At 44.4% G+C, this 26,000-nt stretch overlaps 1 protein-coding gene across 1 annotated transcript; it reads right to left on the reverse strand.

Moving 5' to 3' along the window:
- Nucleotides 1-1,232: 1,232 nt before the first annotated feature.
- sp7 (Sp7 transcription factor) lies at nucleotides 1,233-5,475 on the reverse strand. Its single transcript, XM_080000225.1, has 2 exons — nucleotides 5,382-5,475; nucleotides 1,233-3,853 (listed from the first exon to the last, which is right to left on the reverse strand). Exons 1-2 carry the CDS (start codon nucleotides 5,415-5,417, stop codon nucleotides 2,507-2,509), a joined length of 1,383 nt encoding a protein of 460 aa, XP_079856351.1. The 5' UTR covers nucleotides 5,418-5,475; the 3' UTR covers nucleotides 1,233-2,506.
- Nucleotides 5,476-26,000: the final 20,525 nt, after the last annotated feature.

Genomic DNA, 26,000 nt, shown 5'->3' on the forward strand with positions numbered 1-26,000 from the left:
TTGTGGACTCAACCGCATGCCCACTTCAGACCACCATAAACATGTTGGGCCCTGATGACAGAGTCGGCCCCGGGACGTTTTATATAAATTGACCTCAACTACAGCTCATTAGAAGCCTTAAATTGGAACCATGCAGCCCGGGAAGTGTAAATGTTTCAGCAGGAGAGTCGGTAGCTACAGGGATGCACCGGCAGCGCAGGTCTCTCAGATAACTCTTGTCTCTACCTCTCCAAATGTGCTGTATTCTTATGTTTTTAGTCGGTATTCATTTCCTTTTTTCTTTTTTTCATGTTACAACATGATGAGTTTCCATGTCAACCAACATGTTTTTCAAGACATTTGGAGCTTTGACCTCTGAGGTTATCGCTGCACTATATAGTTATCAGACGATGCTTTTCCTGCAAAATCTTGCTTTTCATCTCCCTTGACTATGATATTGGATATTTCTAGTTCTATACTTTGACAATATAAAACCAATCCATTGCCCCCCCCCCCACTCATACAGTACTACATTGTTTTTTATTGAAAGGGCAGTCCGCCCACCTGAGTACTTTGATCAGTGTTTGCAAAAGTGAACTGTCGGCCAACTGGGCAGAAAACAGTCAAACTGCAAAGCACCTGTTGTGATTTCAACTCCAAAAAAATCGAACACAGGCGCATGGCTTTGAGCCGGCGCAAGGGAAGCCCCGTAGACAATGCCTGTGTTAAAATGTGAAGCACGCCCTGCGTTTCCTGCGCATTGGGACCTCCACATCATGTCTTCCGCGGTGGCCGTAATTGGGGACCTTTGTTTGACCACCTCCCTCAATAAACAATACAACCATGGCTCCTCTCTCCTAATCCCTCCTTTTCTCCTCCACTGACTGCTGGCACATTGCAAGCAGTAATTACCCCTCTCAAGCTGGAGAGCGGAGTAATTGTCTGCAGTGTAACTACAGTGGCTTCTCTGAAAGGGGGTCATTGTGTGGAGCCCAGGGTCCACCTCAGTGGATAGCTTTGTTTGTGCTGTAGAAGATAATGAAAGTATTTGGTTGGCCATAAGAGGTGAAAATATAGTGAGGTATGAAAAGAGAGAAAGAGTTAAAGGGGAAGGGATGGATTGTTTGGAAACGCACTTAGCTGTAAATCAACAAATGGTTTCTCAGGGCAAAAATTGCTCCATTGTACGCCGGACATTATTTTCTTTCAAGCCACCTTGAATATAAAACAGCACCAAGTGAAGAAGCCTCAGTTCAATTTTCTTTACTTTAAAAAGCACCAAAACAGCCACGACTGCACAGCATGACATTTAAAAGACTTACATCTTTGCTAAGTACATGCCTTATTGTTATTTACAGTATCTTATATACTCATGTCACATCCAAAAACCAAAAAGATCTAATATTCAGTTTGAATACAAATGAAACCAACATCAACAGGTGTCACCACATGTGATCTTTAAACCAAAGCGACACAGGCACTGCTTCTTTAAGGAAAGAAACTTCAAAAAATATATAGAAAATGCATAGAAAAATAACACCTGATAACACACTAAACATATCTATTGGTGGAAATGCATAGTTTGTAAAAATGAGGAAAAATTCTTAAAAATTTCCTTTACAATTACAAGGTTATACAGAAACAGTTTAAACACACCTACGTTCAGGATCTATAAATAAATCTTCAAAAACCAGCACCGACTTCTCATTAAAAGCAATAAATAGAACAAAAGTCTTAATTTAATGAAATATTTTTGGCCAGCTTTAACTTATTTTGCAATTCCCAGGTATTATATTTCTTGATGATGCACGATAAACTTCCATGTGTATAATTTAAGACATAAATTAGATTATTTTATGTAAATATGAAATTAAATTAGACAGTATGAAGCAAACAGGCATAAAAGAGAGATACATGTTTTTTTTTTTTTTTTACATCAAAATGTCTTTGGCAAGTAAGTCTTTCAGCTGATTGTTTCAAGAATAAGGAATATGTATCAAAATAAGGCTGTTTTTATTTCCTCTAGGCATGCAATGCTCTAACAATTCATTCACCACTCGCACCGTCATTTGCATTCTGAACCTTTTTTAATAACCCTGCAAATTATATTTCCCCAGTGGTTTCTCTTTTATAAAATTCCCGAAAACTGTGGCCCAATACATGTGCAAGGGCTAATTTGACTATTTTGTGTGTGTGTGTGTGTGCGTGTGTGTGTGTGTGTGTGTGTGTGGGTGTGTGTGTGTGCGTGCGTGCGTGAGCGTGCATGTATTTGTACACATATCTGAGTTTTCATGTGTGTGGTCCACAGAAACTGAGGTGTTTGCTACCTGTAACATGCTCAGTCGGCGATGTTTATTTTATTTAAAGTCGTTCCAAGCAACGTCCATCTTTCTCTCTACTGTAGCATGTGTGATTCCCTCAAAGCACAGGGGTTTTGTGTTACTTTTACAGGGTGAATTTATCACAGACACAAAAAAAATAAACCCACCGCGACTCAAAATGGCAATTCATGGAGTGATTCAGAAAGTCAGATCTCCAAGAGTCCGTTGCTGTTTTCCACCCCATTCGGAGTGCCAGTCTTCTCATCTCCATTGGTTATCGAATCAGGGGCAGAATTTGTGGGCACGGCACTGTTGTTAAGGTCTGTGGTCTCCTCGTTCCTGGGATCTGTGTCTCCCTCGCCAGCCACACCTTTACCCTGCAGAGCGGACTCTGCGTGGGTCTTCTGGTGTTTGGAGAGGTGGTCGCTGCGTGTGAAACGCTTGTTGCACAACAGGCAGGTGAACTTCTTCTCCCGCGTGTGTGTGCGCACGTGCCTCTCCAGTTCATCTGAACGGGTGAAACGCTTCCCACAGAACAGCCAGTTGCAGACGAAAGGCCTCTCGCCGGTGTGCCAGCGCAGGTGGGCTTTGAGGTGCGAGGCCTTGCCGTAGACCTTTCCGCAGCCTGGGATGTGGCAGCTGTGCACCGGCTTCTTCCTCAGGGAGGCGGCTGAGGCCCCGAGCCTCTCCAGCTCCTGGCAGTTGGGACAGTCACAGGAAGACCTGGTTGGTGTTCCTCCTCCGCTGTATCCGCCTGATCCCCTGGCAGGCTTCAAGCCCATTTGGCTCTCTATCAGCCCTGCACTGGGAACGGGCTTGGGCTTGTACATGTCCTGGGACAGCATGTGCTGTGAGGGCTGCAGAAGGTGTGAGGAGGATCCCAGGCCCACAGAGGGGTACGGGGCTGGGTTGAGGGGCGTGAAGTCGGTGTTGTAGCTGGGCAGCTGTGGGCTCAGGGAGGCCTGGGGCGCCACCGGCTGCAGAGAGGCCTGGAGACCCCCGTCGGCCTGGGGCTGCGTCGCTGACAGCCAGTTTGAGTTGGGGTGGACATCCCACCAGGAGGATGTGGCATTTGCGGGGGCAGCGGTGATCCCAGGGTGAATACCGGCCTTGTACCAAGAGCCGTAGGGGTGCGTCATATCCAGAGAGGTATAGACGCTGGTGAGACAGTCGGCCGTGGCATGGGCCTTTGACACGAGGAGAGACGGATCCTGGGAGACAGAGGTCTGGAAGGAGTGGGAGAATGGATTATACTCTGTGGTGTAGCCTCCTGCAGAAGGAGGGGGGCTTCCTGTCGGGGTGAGGAGCCCCCCTCCTCCTCCTCCGGTCGTGGTGAAGGAGCCAGTGTAGGAGTCCGTCAGGCCGCTGCCGTCTGCGGTGCGCCCGTTCTTAGCTGACTGGAGTTCAGAGGTCATCGCGTAGGGTTTCTTCACTGGAGTATTGCCACCAGGTTTACCGGGTGTAGCTGAATCCCTAATGGGGCTAGTGCTTCCAAATTTGTTACAGGTAGCAGTCAACATAGCCAGTGGACTGGAGCCATAGCGTGCTTCTTCCTAGGAAATAGGAGAGGATACATAGAAGATGAGACTGTTTGTCTACAGGAAATGGTTGCTTGCTGCTGCTTCTGTCAGTGTCAAGTCTAATAAAAAACTTATGGCGACTGCCACCGCTGATTTTTCCCGCTCCACATTCTCTAATTGGTTGGGGAATCTTAAACAGGACGTGTGTATTATCTTTCCATTTTGCTTCTTCTGCTGTTGTGTAATATAAACTACAGTCTAAAAGCTATTTTAGTTTAGAGGAAGTTTTCTTTAGAGCTATCGGACAGTCCTCCTACACCTACGTTGTTTGCAGGTATTGCACATAGAGACTCTGCACCGCAGTATTTATTGTGTCTCTGTTGACGCATAAAGCCCTTGCTGAGCATGTTTTGTTCCTAGTGATCACCATGGTATTAGAGATGATGTAGCATTCGAAGTTTATACCCACAATGGCACATTGTGTGACAGCGTATTTAACATGGTGCTGGTTTTTCCCCCTTGTCTGGTTTTTACAGATTCACCAGGACTTCTGTCAGTCACACGTGGGTCACATTATTACTTTTGTTGCTTCTGGTGAACATCAATTACACCATTCTTTTTATTCAAAAGCCCGGTAGTTTCCTTTTTCCCCAGTGTGAAAGATATCTCACAATTCCTTTTACCCCCAGAATATTAATACGCCATCTAGTGATCTTTGTCATTATTCGATATTTTGATGGACATCTTGTTCGGCTACTATTTATTGTTATTCCTGTTAATGCGTCCGGGGTGACCGTGATCTGTTATTCTGCTGTTGTCTACTTGTCTATTTAAGGAAAATAATAATGCTAAATAAAAAAAGAGTTTCCTAAGGTTAGGTTGTTGATTTGCACACACGTTTTTGTAATTGTACTGGTGCCATGATAAATAATCAACAGCACATCCCATTTGAACTAAACTACGCAATGTGAAGGTAACCAATGATAAAGTCTAATTAAACAGTATAGCTTTGGTCCAGTCAGACTCACGATAGCTCACGATTTCTTTTCATTTGTTTTTTTCTACCTTTTCTATCTATCATTTAACAGCATTAAGTATTGCTCTAGGTAATAGCCTTACGTTTGTCCATGTCACAAGTTTGCATTCAGAAATGTATACACTCCACACACTCTACTCTTGAATCTAAATATTATTTTACCCAACATAGTAACACCAGGAAGCTTGTGCACGGGTAGAAATATATACAGGCCTATGTTTGTTCGTTGTTTTGCAACCCGCATTCATTCAGGGACATCCCGTAGAGAACACATTCTTTTTTTTTTACAAAGGTGCCCTGAGCACAACACAACTCAAAGAAAATCAGACAAAAGAAAAGTTCACAAAATACATAGTGTACGATATGTTTTGGCACTAAGAAGCTGGATCAAATAGTCCTGTGAAGTAACGAAGCAAGTCACTGGTTTGATAGAAAACACACATTCATCTGAGGGGGGATTTAATAGGATAGATTTAAAAACATTACTATGTTCATAGAAGTATGAAGAAAAAAAAGATTACTTACAATTATATTCCCTACCTCCAGAATAGATGCGGCCATCCCTGAGAAACAAAACCCTGTGGAAGCTGAGGGGAGTGGGAGAGGCGCTGGTCGTGGTCCCGGGACAGTGTGGAGGAACTTGGGCAGGAGCATGGGGAAGTGTTTTGAGAGACATGGAACCCGCCCCCTAATTATAGGGTTTGGGCTCTTTGAAGATTTGCTAAGAAGCAATAAAAGCTGAGAGAGGGAGGAAAATGGAAGGAGATTGGTGGATAAGGGAGGACATCCCCCTTCCCAAATTGAGGGAGTCGAAAGATTTTTCTGAGACAAAAAAAAAAAGAAAAAAAAAATGCATGAATGGGTTGCTCATCAATCACCATGCAGACATTATTTTAATGTCATTAATTCCATTTGCGTCTTCCCGCTGGGATTATCTGCAGACATTAAGGACATTTAACATCACTCGCATACATCAAGATACTATAAGTAGTATAGTGTATATGTGGTTCTCAATATATATTCCCAACCTCCTCCAGGGGTCCTTCAAGAGGTTCCAAGGGGGCCCCAGCAAAAAGATTAATAGTTCGACTTCAACATGATTAAATTGAGAAGAAGTTAGCACCATTAAATAATGTGCAATAATGACTGTTTTCATCCTAGTTTCACTGTTATCTCCCTTATATAGTGTCGAGAGTTATGAAAGTTTGGACTAAGTTTGGACCCCGCAATATAAGGTCTGTGGTCTAATGCGTATCAAATTGCGGGTCCTTGATAGGAAAAACGGCTGGGAATCAACAACTTATATTACTGATATATTTCAGCATTGTCCTAAAAGTACCATAACAAACTTGGACGTGAAACATCAAGGGCTCTCATCTCTGTTCTACTCCTCGGGGGAGAAAAGGAAACAAAAGGACATTTACTCTCCACACAAATCACAAAATTAAGCTGACCAAGTCTGTGGTTTTCATTTGAGATTTTATTATTCTGGTTTCAGACCTCGTTCTGGTTTCAATATTCCTAAATGCAGTTAACTGCCTTTGTAGACATTAACTGATAGTTAAAAGGACGAGCGGCGGAGCGAAGTTAGGAATTAAGGGATAAAGTCATTCAATAAAATAAAGAAGAGATTATCACTGCACATAAAATGAATAGAACAGCATACAAACAAGGAAAGACTCTCAATATTTATTTATTCAGTGAACCATTGCCAAAAGAAAAATGAAAAGCCAAAAGAAAGAAGGAAAACAAACTAGAATCAAAGCAGATGGCAATTTGAAACAAACAAAAATACATGTATACATGTGTAAAAGTAAATGCATACACAAATACATTTATACATGTGTAAAAATAAATGTATACATAAATACATGTCATGCTTTAAATTCCTCTTTGCTAATATTCCAAAAACATACTTAAAATACCTTGGTCGTTATGTTGTTGTGCATTTTGTTTCATAAAATCCTGAAAAAAGTATTTTAGAAAAATAATATTATGGCTTCTCATCCCAATACATTCGTTTTTCCTATGCAGCCTGATCAGGAGTCAGCAGTCCTCAAAATACCTTTTTTTTTTTTTTTTTCCCCCTAAAATAACAAATCAAATTTAAATCATGGCCGAAGGAAAGCACTTTTACGCTGATTTTACAGCAATGAACTTCCTCAGCAAACATTCTCTTAAGAACAATTCCGTGATATATCTGAAAGAGTTGCAATTCGATAAATCTCCACGTAACCTGTTTATTCACTATAATAATAAAGCGCGTCAACCCACCTCCAATATTTTTTAAAGTTAATTCGATTAATAATTTGTTCCTCTAGTGTCAGAGAATGTCTCTTCTCTAATTTTAGTTACAGAATTGAAAGAAGACTCTGTAACTTTGAGTCTGCAGAGCGACGGATTCTCAGCGCCTCTCGTGGGCGTCTCTCCTTCTGAAGGACAGCACAGAAGATTAAAATTGTTGTCAAAAATAAACATATAATTTCTGTCCTTATTTTCTCCTCAATTACAGGGCACGGTCAGAGTTGGGCTTGTCGTTCGGGAGAGTCGGGCCCTCACATGAACACGGCGGCTATATTTGGCAGTCTGCTCTCCGAGTGACCTTCATGGCTTTATTTTCTTATTCCGAGGGGGTGAAAGTCGAAGCAAAGCAGCAGTGACATGGATGTAGTTTACACTCTTCTACACTGCTGCTGGATTAAATATTATTATTAATATGAAATATTGTTACTGATTGATTAAAGCCGTACTCATAAAAGTCACCTCCGAAAATCTGCAACGACAGCTTGTTTAGGGCTTGTTTAGGGCTTGAAAGCACAGCACGACATACAATCCATATCTGTCTATCTGTCTGTCTGTCTGTCTGTCTGTCTGTCTGTCTTTGTGTTTCATTCAAGACCTTCTATCTTCCATTCCCTATAAAAAGAGAAAACATAAAGAAAGAGAAAGAACAGGCCTGCAATGGAAGGAGGGAGAACAGCAGTGGAGGAGAAAGAGGGAAGTCATACGAGTGCTCAATATCCATCCATCCATCCACCCTTCCACCCTTCCATCCACCCACCCACCCACCCACCCATCCATCCATCCATCCATCCGGACACATGTGTATGTATCATACGTGGCATGCTTTTGACACATTCTGAGGCATTTCCTTCCCCTCTCATTTGGCACATGGCCGCTCATGGGCGTAAGCCTTTAAGTTAAGTCTTCCTTTTCTTCTTAAGGTTCATTAATGCTCGTGTTTTACATTAAAGTGAAATGAGAGGGGAGCTAAACGCCCTCATGCCAGTGTTAAGTGTTACTAAGTAGTCCGTATGGGCCACTTTTCCTCATTTTATAAGAGTTTTGGTGATCTAGAACTTTGGCGTGCTCCCATTTACAGTTCTCTTCAAAAGAGAGTGGGTGAGATCTATAATTAGAGATTGTGTTAAGTGCTTAAGGGCCGCCTCTAAAAAGGCTTTCTCTGCTCTATTTACTATTTTCTGCACTTTTGGGTTTAGATTTTCGGGTACGTACAGTAGGCGTTGGGGCGATGGGTGGGCACAATTAACTCCCTGAGCTGATTACAGGTTTTATATCTTGACGTTAGCCGTCCATATCAACAGTAACAATAAATATTTCAAGGTTTAGATGTTTGGCACAGTAAATAAATGGAACCAATTAGAAGCAACATATCTCGCAAATATCGTGCTTCTATTTAAACAGTGAGGAAAAACAACCTCAACAACAGCACTTATCTTACGGTTCCTCCCTACTGGGCCTCAGGTCTCTCTGTTTTACCGAAGCAGCTTCACTGGATTTTTGGAAGAGGAAGGGGTCATGGACTTTTAAGAAGAGGCTATGACGCCCATCTTTAACCTGATAGAGCGTAGATAGACGGGCTTTCCATCTTTCAACGGTAACTGTCATACAGAGCAGGTTTTTGTTGTCTTGTGCTGCAAAAAAAATGACCATATCAATTTAAAAAATCTCATGATAATGAATTAATGCTGCGACCCTGTGACCAGTATAATGATCATCAGTTCCTCCTGAATGTCCTCCTGGATTAATAAGGTGTCGTCCTATCCGGTCTGAAGAGTGCCTGCTCTGGTGCACAGTAGGTAATACACAGTGTATTATTCTCAGTGGACTGATAATGCAGAGGCATGGCATCAGCGCAGCAGACATTCCCAAATTCGGCCTTCAAAGCCGGTTACATCGGGCCATATGTTACGCGCTTCATTTTATATGCATCTTTCATTCGGAGGGTGAATGGCTCTCTGTTTTCTACATTGGTTTTAAATTGCTCTCTCGCCATCATTAGACCGCTGCTGCAGCCAAGTCGATGTGTATAATGGTGGATCAATGGAATATCTCTCCATAATGCATTTCCCTTCACATTCTTCTGGGCTGCAACCCTCAAAAAATTAACAATGTTAATAATACTGCGACAGAGGGGGAAAATTGAAATGATTAGATGTGTTTTGCTCCGCCGCTGATGGAAATGTGGTGAGAGGGAATCAGGGTCAGGGATAGACATGCCTTGCAGCATGACTCCGTGCTATTTTTCCAGGCTGTGTGGTCAAAGATTCAGAAAGCTTGTCAACGGAAAATGAGGGAGTGAGAAAAGTGGGGGAGAAGAGGGAGAGGCGGAGGGGGGGGGGGGGGGGGGGGCGGTGGGGGAGAAAGGGGGAGACAGAGCGGTGGCCTCGTACGGTGCGACACTAGGCGTCAAGGTAACGCCCGTCGCTGCAGATACCAGGGCTATCGGGGCAACGCGGCTCACTTAGATGTTTCTGAGTCGGGCGTAATGAGCGGCGGCGTGCTTTTAATAAAGTGACCTGCATGACTCGCGTGGGTCTGTCTTTACTTTGGGGCATGTCGGTGGTTTTGAGTAATCCAACCGCCAGCAGGCTGCATTTCAAACAGGGGGGGACAGAACACAGTCAGTCACCAGACATGATGCTAATCACACAGAGCAATGAGAAGAAAGTCATCTTTTCCTTAAATGCTGATTTTTTTCCCCTTCACTTCTGAAAATACACGGCGCGTCACCTTTTTTTATTTTATTTATTTATTTTTTTAACTACTACACAACAAAATGCTTCGCAAACTGCGTGCTACACAACGCGTAGAATGAGTTACGGCGTTTAGGGTTAGGGTCCATGTTTTATCTTCGCTTATTGTTCCTGTAGGCCAAGCGAAACGTGAGTCTGGCTACCTGTCATCAAGCTCCGCTCAGTGCTCAGTCTTGTTTATTTTCTTCCCGTTGTGACATTTCAAGTAGCCAGAAGCACAGCTTTAGACACAAAGATTTCCCACTCGTCTTTTTTTTTTTTTTTTATAAATCCGCACGGTATCGATCAGACAGGGTAGGGTTACTTTGACGACATTGCACGTTGCAAAACATTTTACATTTATGTTTTTTTATATATACAGGTTAGTAAATGTACGAGCATTACTCTCAGAAGTTTGTCCGCCCCCAAACAAAAACTGGTCTCCCCCGCCTTCTTGATGTATACAAGATGACAACCGGCCTGTAATCTGCCCGTCTGCCAGGGGAGCTGCGGCCACCTAATGGTCCGTGCAGGCGTCATGTGTGTAATTGCTCTGGAAGACGGAATGCCAATTTCATTGGACATTTTTTTATACATATTTTGTGAAATATGGCTGCCCTAATAGAAATGGCATCAAATATATTGATCATACAATGCAGACCCCTGTGGAAAAGTGTCAAAAAACAGTTCTGTTTCTTTTTTTTTTAATTATCAATTTGCATCACAGGTTTTAATTAAAGAAAATGGAGGATTTGCATCTGGAAAACAGCTCATATCAATTTGCATTTATAGTGCTATGTCTATCACTGAAAAAGAGAGTAAGTTAAATACATCAATAAGGCGATAACAAGTTTTGGAGGTGAATAGACCTTTGAACGTTGTTGACTGAATGGTTTCAGATTTCAGGTTATAGCATATCAGCTTGAAGTATAAAAATAAATGACAAACACCACATGCTGCACATAGGTCTTACTTGTATTTTGTAAACATGGTATACTATACAGTATATGATACTGTGCGCTATAAGTGAAAAAAGACACAGAAAATAGGACAATTTAAAAACACCTCATGCTCCGTAGTGATTTGATGTGTCTGTGTGTGTGTGTGTGTGTGTGTGTGTGTCTGCGTGCGTGCGTGTGTGTGCGCATTCATTCATGTAGACAGTCTGGGTTTTGAATACTTTTACACACACTTGCTAATAAAGCGCAGCAACATTTGAAATCATTATCGCTTATATCCCTTTGAACAATTAGCAGCCGCGTCGCGTTGGTAACTTCAGGGACAGCGAACCGGATTGTACACATTTAGCTCGTGCCCCCAGACCCCCACAGCTGGTGCTGAGGTTTGGGTGGGAGTTCATTACTCCCCCAGCCGAGCCCTGCCAAAAGGAGTGGAGGGCGGAGGGCTTTTTTTTTTTTTTTTTTTTTTTTTTTTTAAAGGAGTAAATTGAGGTTTTCTTTTTTTGGTTACTTTATTTGCTATGGTCAAATCCGACTCCATGCGCTGTGTGATCTGTTCCATGTGTTCCGCATGCCACCAACAGCCATCACAGGTCCCTTCACACTCTGAAAAAACTTCCGCTCGGGTTTGATTTAATGAACTCCCCCTCTAAGCATCACAGACCTGAATTATTTGACTATGTTTTTTTTCCGCTATTGTAAAATAAATGAATTGTGTTTCATTAAGTGTGATATTTCCATGGCCTGTAAAACTTTATAAGCGTGACATTGCTAGGAGTGCCTTGTTAGGTTTTTGCTATCGGCATCAGGGAGCGAGGAAACTATCTCTGCCAAAGCACTCCTGATGCTCGCTGCATTTATTGGTTAAATTGCGGATGTACTTGAGTAGAAAGAAACAGAAATCCTGCTCTTTTTTACGCAAAGCCGCAGATGTCTTGATTACTCATTAGAATAAAAGTGTTTATTTTTATATGTCTCACTCGGGGTTTTTACATAGTGTATCTGAGAGACAGAAAGAAAAATTCAAATTGCAAGGGCCTGCGCCACGGCTAGAACTGTGGTTCCGTCTGTCTGTATAGGATTTTTTTTTTTTTTTTTTTTCCCCTTAGACAAATTCCACTTCGGCTCGGCTCTGCGGTCTCCCACTCACAGGACAAAGCCTCCATCTCCCCAGCTCCTTTACTCCTGACAGAGGACCGTTCAAAGCTTTGCATCTGATGTCTTAGTGCCATAATGATGTGGTTTGGGGATTGGGACTATCGTTTATTTATGGAGAGCTTATGGCTTTGCAGGAGGGATAATATCTTCAAGCAGGTCAAAAGTGAGCGTTCACCTCTTCCCCCCCCCCCCCCCCTTCCATACATTGACCAGCAGTATCGCATACTGAGTGATTGTGTGGAAGAAGAGTGAATTCGAATTTGACTTGAATTTGACTGGAATCGACCGACGTAGGAGCCGGAGATAGCGATCAAGAAGGGAGAACCCATCAGATCAAGAAGAGTTTGAGAGGGAGAAAGAGAGAGATAATGCTCGATATCGATTGGGTAATGCAATAGTGCAGCAAGAAGAAATGGGGGAAAAAGACTCTTAAGTGCTCAAAGCGAGACTGAGTGACACAGATGGGTGGGTGGGGCGTGCTGTTCAGAAATAGAATGACATTATAGGTAGATAAAATAAGCACGTTGTACCTTAGGTTACTTTATTACTTTCAACCTAAAACCTCTAAAACAAAACAAAAAAGACCAAGCCGCACCATATGTGGAAAAGAGGAAACTAAAGTTTTTCTCTCCTCTGGACCACCCAATGCTTCACCCACACCCTCAGTCGCCCAAAAGTCAGCGAGACTGTATCAATGAAACTACCAAGCTTGACTTCTTGCACAGGATGTTGGAGCCAGTCTCCACACTAACACTTCATCTATTCTTTTATGATTGGATAGAGGTTCATACGGTTCACCGCAAGTTCATAATAAGTTACACTGCGACAAATGCACAAATCTACTGCAAAGCAACACGACATTTCTGAGATAAACCCTTTATCTGAAAAGGACTGAGTTTGTCAGAATGTGAATATAGAAATTCTCACAAAGCCAGTGGTGCTTTGACTGAAAATAAAGAGGAAAAACCTTCCACAGCATGTGGAAGCCACAGCATGTGGTCTACTCTGTTGCTGCTCTAAAAATGGCAGGCGGGCGGCCTCGGGAGAAGCCCAGAACAGCCTCCACCGTAATGGCCGTGTGGGTGTGGCCCCTCGTAGATGGCTTTTGAGGGGGCCCCTCCCGGACGCCCGCACCCCTTGCCAGCGCCCAAGGGCTCCAGCCTGCCTGACCAGAGACACCGCGGTGCGGCCCACGCTGAACCCAGGCCGAGCCCAGGCTAGAACGGGTTCAACACTTGCTCCGTGACAGGTTCCTGTGCTCCTGCCCCCTGCTGGGGTCATGCAGGACTGAGAGAAGGAGTGAACAGGCCCGTTTTGCAGGGTTCCCTTTGGCTTTTGTTAGAAAATCCTTTCTACACATACTGTACAATGAAAGTACAACTCGATTCCATAACGATTTGGCCCAATCGGGGAAAAAACTTTTTTGGAAATACGATCGTTTACAACAGCAAAATCCAAGACTAACATGGGATTCCTGTAGGTCAGACAGTAAATACACTCATTTGTTTTGGCGCCTGTTTCAGGCTTACGCCACCAAATGAAAGAAAGGAAGAAAAGATGACACTAAATGGGCCACTATTCTGCTGTTTTTAATGTGGTGAAGACAAGGCTTTAATCCTCGAAGGGATCTTTTACAGGTCAAACAAACACAGTTCACTTCCTTGGATGCAGCCTGTGGAACAGTGGCCTATCATTGAAAGGAGTATACCGTACAACGCTTTCCATCTCCCCCTATAATACAGTGCAGACACAAATGAAGGTTTTAAAGAACATACTGTTTACATTTCTCAGTGTAAATAATCTGAGCTCACCTCAAAATGCTTTTGGGAATTGCATCCCTTTATGATTTATAACTTTTGTATCACACCACTAATACTTTCAGAGTGTGTGTAGTACATCGTTGCCGGGCTGTCACAGTTCTGCGTGTACAAAGGGTGTATGACAACTTCTCATGTGACACTGATATGGCAGGAGTGTTTGATAGTAAGTGATAGGATGGAGCCGGCCCGTCACCTGGTTCAAATCAGCTGATGGCGTTGGGTGGGGTGGGTGAGGGGGCGCTTGGTAGGTTGGCTTTTTATTGCCGCTCCCCTCTGGTTTTCAACCGATCTGCCTGTTTGTGGAAGTGTGACTGGTGGTCGGCTCCCCGGCTGGCAAGGCTGTGGCGTTTAATTTCTCTTTGTTGTGGCAGGTTGGAGGCGTGGGAGGGGGGCTGTGGTCGCCAGTGCACAATGGTGCTTTGGTTTGCCAATACCCAGAGACACACACACACTATAACATGTGGAAACACACACACCCATAGTGAGAAATGCGGAAACACACAAAACTGGACAAACTCAGCTCGTCCGTAATAACGCACGCAATTGATGAAGGCCGTGAAATGTTCTCTGCTTCTTTCCATCCCATCAAGGATTGTCCTTCCTCAGGGGACCAGGAGCCATAGGCAGCTTACAGCGCCTGGTGACCAACTTCAGCATCCATCCCTGGTGAGATTATGTTTTCAGTGTTTTTTAGTTTTTTTTTTACAATGTTATATGGGAGATAACCCACCGGAGTGGTTTGCCAGGTGGGAATAGAAGCCTGGACGTTGCGGCAGCAGCGCAATGTGCCACCGAGCCACCGAGCAGTGGGCCGCCACCCACGTAGCGGCGCCCAGGGAGCAGTTGGGGGTTAAGTGTCCTGCCCAAGGACAGGCCAGAACGCTACCAGCCAGGAAGCGAACCGGCAATCTTCCGATCACTAAACAATCCGCTCTACCTCCTGAGCCACTGCCCCCCCACGTGCACACGTAGAAACATGCGCACAGACGCACACACACACACCCATAGCAACTGATGGGAACACACACAAACATAAACACACACGTCATCAAGGAGAAGAACGTTCAGACGCCGTGTTCGTGTTCTTGCAGCTTCGCAGGAAACAGATTTTACAGCTATAAAGCGAGACATGTACAAAATGACTGAGTGGTGTGACGATCTGGCTTTAGAACGAAAATAACAATGTTCCACGCCAGCCAGGGGAGAATAAATAGAAGCCGCTAGGTTTGTATATTCTCACTGTTCTATGATTAAGCGAGCATGTAATTATCACATTTGCAGCGAAGAGCTGGTAAATCATGGCGCATAAAGACTGTGATAATGTGTATCCTGCCTTCTCCTCCGTGTGTGTGCGTGCGTGCGTGCGTGCGTGCGTGCGTGCGTGTGTGTGTGCGTGTGTGTGTGTGTGTGTGTGCCTGTGTGTGTGTGTGTGTGTGTGCCTGTGTGTGCGTGTGTGTGTGTGTGCCTGTGTGTGTGTGTGCGTGAAAAGGACTCAATTGAGTGGAAAAGTAAACATGAAAAGCAAACGTGAAAGAGATGGATGGACGATTCGAGTTCCCTGGTTTATCGGTGATTTATTGTTGTTCCCTCGCAGATCTTTTATTTACTTTATACAGAATCGCGCTCAGACGATAAAGCTAATGTTAAAGAGAGGAGACGCTTCAAACTACTCTTTTTTTTTTTTGTACTTCCCGACTCTTCTCTCCGCTGCGATGCGTTTCTCGAAACCCACATTTTCTTTGCCTTGTTTACTTTGTCGGCGGCCCCTGCACGTGTGTTTATCCAAAACTTGAATATTCTTTTTTTCTGTTTCACCCGTCACAGTGGGTTTTTTGTTTTTTTTTGCTCCTTTGCGGCCAGTTTTGTGTATTCTAGTGTAATTTACTCCTACAATTGGAAGAAGGATATGCGCTTCTTTGCCGTAACCCCGTCTCGCGTCCGTCCCCCCGTCCCCCCCCCGCTCCCCACCCCCTGCATCTCTCCTGGGAGGCTCTTTTCCATTGATGCGCTGACTCTAAAGTGTTCCTTCTGCCTCCATTGTTGACCACATCAACTTGGCCGGTGGCTGCTGACTCATTATGCGCGCATACACAGAACAAAGCGCAAACGCAGTCACCGCCGAGACGCCGCGCGCGTTTACGCATGCGGCGCGGCCTCCGAAGCGGCTCCCTCCGACTCGCCGCTCTCCGCCGTGACTTCTCTTTTCGCCCGCAACCTCCTCCTCCTCCTCTCTCTGAAACTCTCTCTTTTCCTCTCTTTCCCTTTAGACGCGGCTAAGTTATGCGCACACTCGCACGCGCACGCACGCGGAGAAACGGCGTGGATGCGCAAAGAACGAGCAGAACTCTATACCACTGTAATTTTTGGAAATGAAAATGGAAACTGGCACCAATTAGGGAAACCAATAAAGTAGCCTCAGTGCTCGACGTCTGCCAAGTGGTCGGGGGGATTCAACACAGAGTATAAGATTACGACCATGTCTTAGGTTATCATCCAGATAACATCATAGCTGTTAAGCTGCCAGTGGTGTTATGTCTTCGCTATTACTCCACTCCCAGCCTCTGCGGAATGCGGACCACGTAAATGATGCGTTCTGGTCTTCCCATGCGTTTGCTCTATAAAAATGCAAATGAATTTTTGAGGGAACAAGGTAATGGCTTTTAGCTTTCCCCTGGGCGTCGGCGTCTTGTTATCTCAGACAGGACTCTATTTCTGGATAAGACAGACTAATTCACATGGCCCAAAAGCCTTTCATTAAGGCGAGTCAATGTTTACATCCTCTGGCAGCACAGATAATACCTTAAAAGTGGAGCGGCAAAGAGGGAGCTGTTTTGATTTAGTTAAACACTTACTAATTACACCCCTCACGGCTGCAGCGATTAATTGGTTCCTGCAGAAGACTAACACTGGAGGAAGGAGAGGAAAGGAGCTGCGCGGCGTGCTGAGTCGAACGGTGCCTCTGCCAGAGTAATGGGGTAATGATGTTGTGGGTCTCGGCTGCTGATGTGGTGGCGAAAAGATGTAAAGAGCGAATGTGCAGGATGGGGACAAAGGAAGAGGGGACAGAAAAGGAGAAAGACAGAGGGGGAGAGAGAGAGGGAGAGAGAGAGAGAGAGAGAGAGAGAGAGAGAGTGCAACAGAGAGAGAGAGGGAGAGAGAGAGAGAGAGCGAGAGAGAGAGAGAGTTAAATGGAGAGAGATAGAAAAAGTAAAATAATAATCAGGAGGACTTGGAGGGCAAAAAAGAGAGGGAGAAAAAGACAAAGAGAGAGACAGAAAGAACGAATGAAAGAAAGTGTGCGAGCACAGAAAGCACAAATCTTCAGGGGAACCACTAAATGCTGCCACATTCATCCAAGCACTGTGACGCCATGTGCCACACGCCAGTCACACGGTCTGCCAAACACACACACACACACATACACACACATACAAACAGACACACACACACACACACACACACACACACACACAGACACACACTGCTTTCCTGTGTCTTTCTCACGTGTGCATACACAAACAGACACAAAACAACACATACCAGACACACACACACACACACACACACACACGCGCACACACACACACAAATATATACAGAGATGGCGTCCTGCACACAGGAAAACATACAGAGACGCCTAAACATCCACAGCTTGACTGGGGCTGCGTGATGCGGATCAATCTCACAAACGCCTGCGTGCTCGCTTCTTCCTTCGCTCTGACTCATGCGTCCCCTCAAATGTTTTCATATTTTAAAAACAATTTCGTGCTGGGCAGCAGTTTTTGTTTTTTTTATATATTAAATTTTTTTTGTCGTGAGTAAAACACGGCCCAAGTGGGTTCTCTGAAGAGTGACCTAAAACTGCGAGGGAGTTTGTGCGCTCGTCTTCTCCTCCTCCTCCTCCTCCTCCTCCTCCTCCTCCTCCTCCTCCTCCGTCTGCTCCGTCACCTCTTGCCGCTTCTCCACTGAACTTATCCTCCTGCCCACAGTGTCTCCACTTCTGTTCTTTTGCTTCAGCCCCCCCCCCCACATGCGTACCCTCCTGCTACCCTCTCTCCATCTTTTCTCTCCTCTCTCCTTTCCACCTCTTTGGGTTTTCGGGTCCTCTCCCCGTCTCCCCCGCTCCTCTCTGGGAGTCATGTGGGACTGATTGAGCTGGAGGATCCAGCCCTCATCAAAGGCCAAGTGTGGTTGAGTGCAGGCAAGCCACTGGGGCTACAATCTTGCGCTGGTTAATGAGCCCCCAATCCCCCTTTCCTCCTCGTCCGCCTCCTCCCTCTCTTACTCCATCGAAACCCCTCCGCCGCCCCAATCCCGGACCGCGCCCCACTCACCGCCCCCCCCCCCCCCCGCCCCCAACAACAAACCCCCTACGACACGCCGAGCCTCCCCGATGCAGTCGTTCCTCAACTTCTGTTACGCTTTCCTTCCTCCTTCCCCTACTATGCATTTCAGCACTCTCATATAACTTCCCTCCTTCTTCGTGACGCCCTCTCTTCTCCACCGCCGTTCTCCTTCCTTCCCTTGCAGCCCCGTTCTTTCCTGTTCTTTTTTCTTTCCTTCCTTTTTTTAAATGGCAGCTTGAACAATAGGTGTGTAGCCTGGTGTCTTGAAACACATGGGTAGATAGATAGATAGATAGATAGATACTTGAATGGATGGATGGATGATAGATGGATGGATAGATAGATGATAGATAGATAGATGGATGGATGGATAGATGGATGGATAGATAGATGATAGATAGATAGATGGATGATAGATAGATGGATGGATGGATAGATGGTAGATAGATAGATAGATGGATGGATGGATGGATGGATGGATAGATAGATATATGATAGATAGATGGATGGATGGATGGATAGATGGATGGATGGATAGATAGATGATAGATAGATAGATAGATGGATGGATAGATGGATGGATGGATGGATGGATGGATGGATGGATAGATAGATAGATGATAAATAGATGGATGGATGGATGGATAGATAGATGATAGATAGATGGATAGATAGCTCTTTATTTCTGAACAAGCAACCTATTAACAACCTATAAAGAAGAGCTACTGCGTTGTTTACGTAGTTAATTGTTGATCATCAAATAAAGCAAAACCATAAATGTTTATCGTCGTGCCGACTGCAACTACATTGAACAATGCACAAGATGAAAATAGTGGAAACTATCCCCTAAAAGTTTCTCCTCAGACACGCGTCCTACATTTTAGCATCTTAGCAGAATTCTCTGCTCTGCTCCCAGTATGGCTCCATCCCCCCCACCATCCCAGCCCCTCCGCGCTCCGTCAGCCGCAGTCCCTCCACAGGCTCGGTTCCAAACCCAGGCTGGCGTCTGTCTCTCTATGCGTTGGATCTCCCCCGCCTCCCTCCCCTCCACCCTCCCCCACCACCACCACCGCACTGATGATACATATACTCGCTGTAGACTCAATCACTGCACGCATTCAGGGCACACTCCAGTCACACAATCGCTCATGCAGGCGCACACATACACACACAAACGCGCACACACACGTTGCACAAGCGACCGCTCTTCGCACACATGTGACATGCTTTACAATGTAACACATGCACACAAATACCCACAAGCACACACATGTAGATCATTATGCTTAAACGCACACACAGATAATGTGTCAATCATTACTTTAGTTTCAAAACCCCACATACGATGCACGTGGATCACTCACGTGACTGGGCGCTAAAATCCTCTTCATGGATATTTGTCAAATCAGGTCTGGTCAATTATCGATTAATAAGATATTTGCTTTCTGTCGATCATTGTTGGATGATAAAGTTACCATTCTTTGGAATGATCATTTATTTCACTTTGTTTACATAGACACATATACGTATACACCTATATGCACCGATCAGCCACAACATTAAAACCACCACTAATAACCACTTATATTGTGTAGCTCCCCCTTGCGCCGCCAAAACAGCCCTGACCCGTGGAGGCGTGGACTCCACAAGACCTCTGAAGGTGTCCTGTGGTATCTGGCACCAAGACGTTAGCAGCGGATCATTTATGGATCAGGCTTGTTGTTCCGGCACGTCCCACAGCCCTAACCCCGGCCATCCACATGATGTAGAAGAAAACATAATTCTTAAGACCAGGCCACCTTCTACCATTGCTCCATGGTCCAGTTCACTCACATGCCCATTGGAGGCGCTTTTCGACGGTGGACAGGGGTCAGCATGGGCACTCTGACCGGTCTGTGGCTGCGCAGCTCCATACGCAGCAAGTGATGCAGTGAGTGACACCTTTCTATCATAGCAGCATTAACTTTTTCAATTTAGCTTAACTAAATTTAGCAATTTGTGCTACAGTAGCACTTCTGTGGGACTGGACCAGACGGGCTAGACGTCGCTCCCCACGCGCATCGATGGGTGTCCATGACCCTGTCGCTGGTTCACCAGTTGTCCTTCCTTTTGGTAGGTACTAACCACTTCATACCGGGAACACCCCACAAGACCTGCCGTTTTGGAGATGCTCAATTTGGTCCTTGTCAAAGTGGCTCAGATCCTTACGCTTGCCCATCCTTTCTGCTTCCAACACATCGACTTCAAGAACTGACTGTTCACTTGCTGCCTAATATATCCCACCCCTTGACAGGTGCTATTGGAACGAGATGTGGCAAAATAAAATTTGTTTAGTTTTACAATTGAAACAATTCTTTTACGATTCTTTTCTTTTACTTTAAAGAACAAAAACAAAATGTAAGAAGGCAAATTGTATTGTGAAATAAAACACAATTCAAAATGGAGACACACACATTGCATATTTTCACAACATTTTCACACTAATGTTCTTTGAGAATTTGGTTTACACCACTACAACCTATAGAACAGCCCTCAAAAACAATTTTAGATTCAGAGTCACGTTTATATCCTTTTATATTAGTATAGTAAATAGAATGTATATATTATGGTAATATAACATATAGTTGTAGTATAGTTACATTCTTGATTGAAATAGATTTCAATACACATTGTATATATAGTATATAGGGTAGGCTTAGCACGTAAATGAAAAATAAAATCACCAACATTTTTTATTTTTTTTATTGTTAATCTCTGTCTTCGGACTCATTACAGCAGTCACATTATTTAGTGAAGTTTGCCAAATTGTGTCCGTAATGCCGACAGTTTAACCATGGTGCCACAAAACACTGCTCATGCATCATCACTTCAGCCTCAGCCTCACACCATCTCGGGCCCTCGCCCCTTGCCTTTGTTGTGTGCGGCTGTCTGAATGTTTGGTGGGATTAGAGGCTGATGTGGAGGGGAAAGACCAGCAGTCGGACCATTCCATGTGTTTCCAATTCTGCCCTGCAGACCTCTCCTCACTCCCCCCCCCCCCCCACCCCCACCCCCACCCCATCCTCTCCTCCTCCCCTCATCCCTTCTCCTATTTTATCTCCCTCTCTCGTGTCCTGTCTTTGGCCTCTTCGTTCAAATTCCCCCTCCTTGAAGTAGTTTTATTCCTCCTTGTGTTTCCTCTCCGTCGCCTTGTCCACCTAATTGCCCCTCCGACGTTCTATTTGTCCGTCTGTCGCTCGTTCTGTCTGTGGTGCGGTGGCCGGCTAAAGCTATCCTGCAGTCCAGACCAATTACACCATGGGAGACCACTTCTGACGGCCTGAACTGCTTGGCATCCAAAGTCTGACCAGGCCCTGACACAGGCACACACACGGACACACACACACACGCGCACCCACGCACGTGTGCACACACGCGCACACACACACACACACACGCACACGCGCACACACGCACACAGACACACACAGACACACACACTTTTTCTCTCTCTCTCTCTCTCTCTCTCTCTCTCTCTCTCTCTCCCTCTCTCTCACACACACAAACACGTGCACAAGACCATATACTTTTCTCGCAAAGACACCAACACACCTACATGCACAACTACACGAACACACAAACACAAAGGCAGATTAAGTGATGCTCGACATACAGGTGTGCACTATTGCTTCGCGCATTCAATTCAAAGCGCGGGCAGTCCCCGGGTTACAAACGCCCGTACTCACGTGCCGACCTCCGTAAAGCCTATTGTTTGAAAAAAATCGGGCTACACAGAATGGTTGGTACGAATGAACGGTCGGACTATTTTGCGCGATGCTCAGAACACCGCATGTTTTCAGTGGTTCGTGGGCCGGAGGGAGAACAATGGCACGCCGCCGTCGCTCTCTCTCTCTCTCTCTCTCTCGCTTTAAATACTGTACTGTACTGTACTGTGGTTAAATGTATTATTATTGTAATTATTATCATTACTGTATTATTATATTTGGGATGTTTTAGGTAAAATATATACAATATTTAACAAGACACACATTTTTTCTAATTGACACTAGATGTGAACCGCAGGTAACTGTTCCATCTTACATACAAATTAGACTTAAAGACTTAAAAACGGAACTCGCTCGTAACCTGGGGACTGCCTGTATTGAAAAACATTCTCATATATGTTTATAATATATTTGGTTGTGGTGGTATGTATATAACATATATATTCATAAACGTTTTTAACATATTCTGATACATTACAAGGAACATACAACGTTGCAGGCATAGGTTATACCTGCAACGCTGTATATTATTGGGGGGGGTGTACAACCCCCTTATGGGTTGTATTATGGATCACAAATATTATCTGTTCTATTCTGTTCTATTCCATTCAATCCAGTTCTATTCAATCCGATGCTATTATATTCTACTCTGTTCTGTTTTATATGATTGAAACATACTACATAGCGTTAAAAGCATTATGATCGGTAAAGGTGATAACGCTCCAGATACTGTCCAGTTCAAACTCTATATTTATTCGAACATATTACATGTGTCATGTGCATGACATGACATCTGGTTTTGTTCTTTCAGAGACTCAGATATATGATATGTGTGGTACATAAATTCTCAAAAGTTCCCTTTTTCTTTTCTTTCTTTTTTTCACATTGGTTTTAGAGAAAAAAAAGAAACAGAACCTCCCCCCCACTGTTCCAAGATGTTAACCGAGCCGCCTCACACGTATCCAACCCGAAACAGTGACCAATAGAAGTCAAATGATATGGTCAAATGCTTAGCTAAACACGGTCGACGCATAAGGCAATAGAACGAGGGAAACCTACAAAACCAAAAGCCCACCGAGCGAAACTTATGAACATCCTGTCGGCAATAAACTCACTATATGTGTTTAAAGTCCCTGTTCCCTTGCTGTGTTTTGTCTAGCACTGGTCCTTTTACCAGCACTGGCGCAGGACGTTCCTTGTGGCCCAGCGACCAAAGCTGCATACCAGAAAAATCCATCCACCGCCGAGGGTACGAGAAGCCTCAATGGAACCTATATGGAGCCTATACTGTACGAGTGTGTATGTGAGTCAAGAATAGATGAGCGTTACAATGTATAATATAATATAATATAATATAATATAATATAATGAAGACAGATAGAGCGATCGTATAACCCAGGAGAGAGGCCGGGTTAGTGGACCCCGTCCGTCCGTCGCGTACTGGAATACAGCATTTGGTTTTAAAGTAGGGAATCCGTCTGTATCCATCCCACACACCGAGCGGAGGTCTCCCTTCAACGGCCCCGGTGAGGTCCCTTTGATGAGGGGGGCGCGTGGCGTGACTATAGCGCAAAGTAATGACAGACAGTCGTTCCCTTGAATGGCAAGACAGAGTTTAGTCTATAGCGGCCTCGGAAAGAAACAGAGTGGGAGTGAGCGGTCACTGAAAACGGACGGCACGAAAACGGAGTGAGGAAGTAACGTTTGCTGCGCGGCTCCTGCCCTGTAGGAATATGAATAGGAAAGTAACGACTCAAGAACAACACATTGAATTCGAACCCTTATAGTCAATAATCGCATTATATGTGAACCCGTGCGGCACCCCTTATAGCATCGTACGTCAGTGGCGCGAACACAACACGTACTCCGCTCGGCACAAACTATGTGCGGATCAATTCTCCGATTGAGAGTTCTTTACTTCTCCCTGGAACTGTCCCACAACTGTCTGAGTCCATTAAATGTTATGATACATGGAAGTCATAAGGCCGGGGAAGTTTACTCTGCATGACTGCCATCGCCCGGCGCTGGTGTAAACTCCTGCTGAAGTCGGCATATCCTGCTCGCCGCCTTGTTAACCCAGAATACCCTAATGACTTCCCCTCGCTCTGCCGAGCCACATTGTGAAGTCATCAGGGCCTCTATGTTTCCATGTCGGGGAAAGGAGGGATGGGGAGAGCGAGGGGCGAGAGGGAGAGAGAGAGAAAGAGAGAAGAGGGAAAAGAGGAGAGGAGGAGAGAGCGCAGGGGAGATGGGAGGGGAGAGCCGAGGGAATGGAAAGGAAGAGGCATTACGGGAGAAAAGGGGCGAGGGGGCGAGGGGAGAAGGACAGGGGAGAGGAGGAGAGCAGATGAGGGGGCATAGGAAAAAAAAAACGAGAGGAGAAAAGGGGAAGGAGGAGAGAGAGGAGGGGGGCACAACTTGACACCCAGAGTGAAATATGTGTTGATGGTATAAGTCCTCCTGAGTGGGGTTGAGGCGTCACGGCACTGAGCATCCTCCAATACTCATGGCTATACAGCAATTAACTGTAATTTATGACTTTTCTTTGCCACACATCATTTCTACTCATTTTCTAACTCCTTTTTTTTTTCTTTCCTTTTTTTATTGCTTAAAGTGAAAATCCATAAGATCGTCTACGTTTGGGTGGAATATGCTGCGAGTCCTCGCAGTACCAGAATGATTTGCAGTGTGACTCGTTTTTTGGGGTTTTTTTTTCTCGATCGTTTGAGGTGGTCGGGGATATTTTCTCATCCCGGGGTGCGGTTCTGTTTTGTGAACGAACATCCCTATCAGAGTTTGCCGACCACGGCCAGCGACCTTGCTCCGCCGAATTCAGCGTTCAGTTGTGCGAGGCCGATCTTTTCATTCTCGCCGGTGAAGGCGGACCCCGCCGTCAACAGTGTCAACAGCATGTGGGGGAGCACGTGCGTAGCACAAATAAATTCCAATGGCTGTTTCGCACAAAGTGGCGGCTAAAAAATGTAGTAAAGATCAGATTTTCTTTTAACAAAATAATCGTGTGGATTACCACTTTAATTAAATAACCTAACCTGATTGGTGAAATAACCGAATAATGAGTGAGATGAAGATGGCGGTGTTACATTGTGGGCCGAAGAAAAACTAGCTTTGTTTTATTATTGTTTTATATTACTCTCAGCCATCTCCTTGTAGTGATCCTGTAACTTACAAAATTGCGTCATCATAAACAATATGAATGTTTTATGAATTTAGAATTGTTAAATTATTTGCATATGCTTTATATATAAAAAAAAAAAAATCTATTGATATTGTTTTCCAGATATGGGCTGGTTTGTGATTACAAGGTGTCCACTATCTGTCGCTGCTCTCAACTCTATTCGACTCTACTTGACTTTGTGTCGCCATCCTGTGGTTCTATATAACGCTACACTGAGAAGTAATACCATTGAAAGCTGGTCGACTGTTTCTTGCTGAAATACAAAACTGTAAATGTAAACACAATTCAAAGAGAAAATATTGAGCTATATTTATCCATTCTATCTAAAGAATCGGTTCTCCAAACCAGTTACCAGTCACACTAGCAGTGGTAGTAGTACAGCAGTGGTAGTACAGTAGTAGTAGCACAGCAGTAGTCATAGTGGCAGTTGACTGCGTATTGGTAGTACAGTCGTAGTAGTGTGGTAGTACAGTAGTAATAGCACAGTAGTCGTCATAGAAGAAGTAGTAGTAGTACAGTAGTAGTAGAGTAGTTGTAGTACAGTAGTAGTAGTATTAGTACAGTAGTAGTAGTAGCACAGTAGTATTCTTAGTAGTAGTAGTGCAGTAGTAGTAGTTGTAGTACAGCAGTAGTACAGTAGTAGTAGTAGTACTAAAGTAGTAGTAGTAGTAGTGGTAGTAGTACAGTAGTAGTAGTAATTAAGAAGTAGTAGTACAGTATTGGTAACAGTAGTAGTAGTAGTAGTAGTGCAGTAATATTATTATTATTATTATTATTATTATTATTGTTATTATTATTATTTTTATTATTATTATTATTATTATTATTATTACTTGTAGTAGTAGTAGTAGTAGTCGTAGTACAG

The sequence above is a fragment of the Zeus faber genome (assembly GCF_960531495.2).
Source record: "Zeus faber genome assembly, chromosome: 5".
In the NCBI taxonomy this organism is placed as follows: domain Eukaryota; kingdom Metazoa; phylum Chordata; class Actinopteri; order Zeiformes; family Zeidae; genus Zeus; species Zeus faber.

Excerpts from the sequence above, each read along its gene's own strand:
- sp7 (XM_080000225.1), bottom strand. The coding sequence starts at position 5,417 with ATGGCCGCATCTATTCTGGAGGTAGGGAATATAATT. Across the intron at positions 3,854-5,381 it reads TGGAGGTAGGGAATATAATT|GAAGAAGCACGCTATGGCTC; the intron begins GTAAGTAATCTT and ends CCTATTTCCTAG.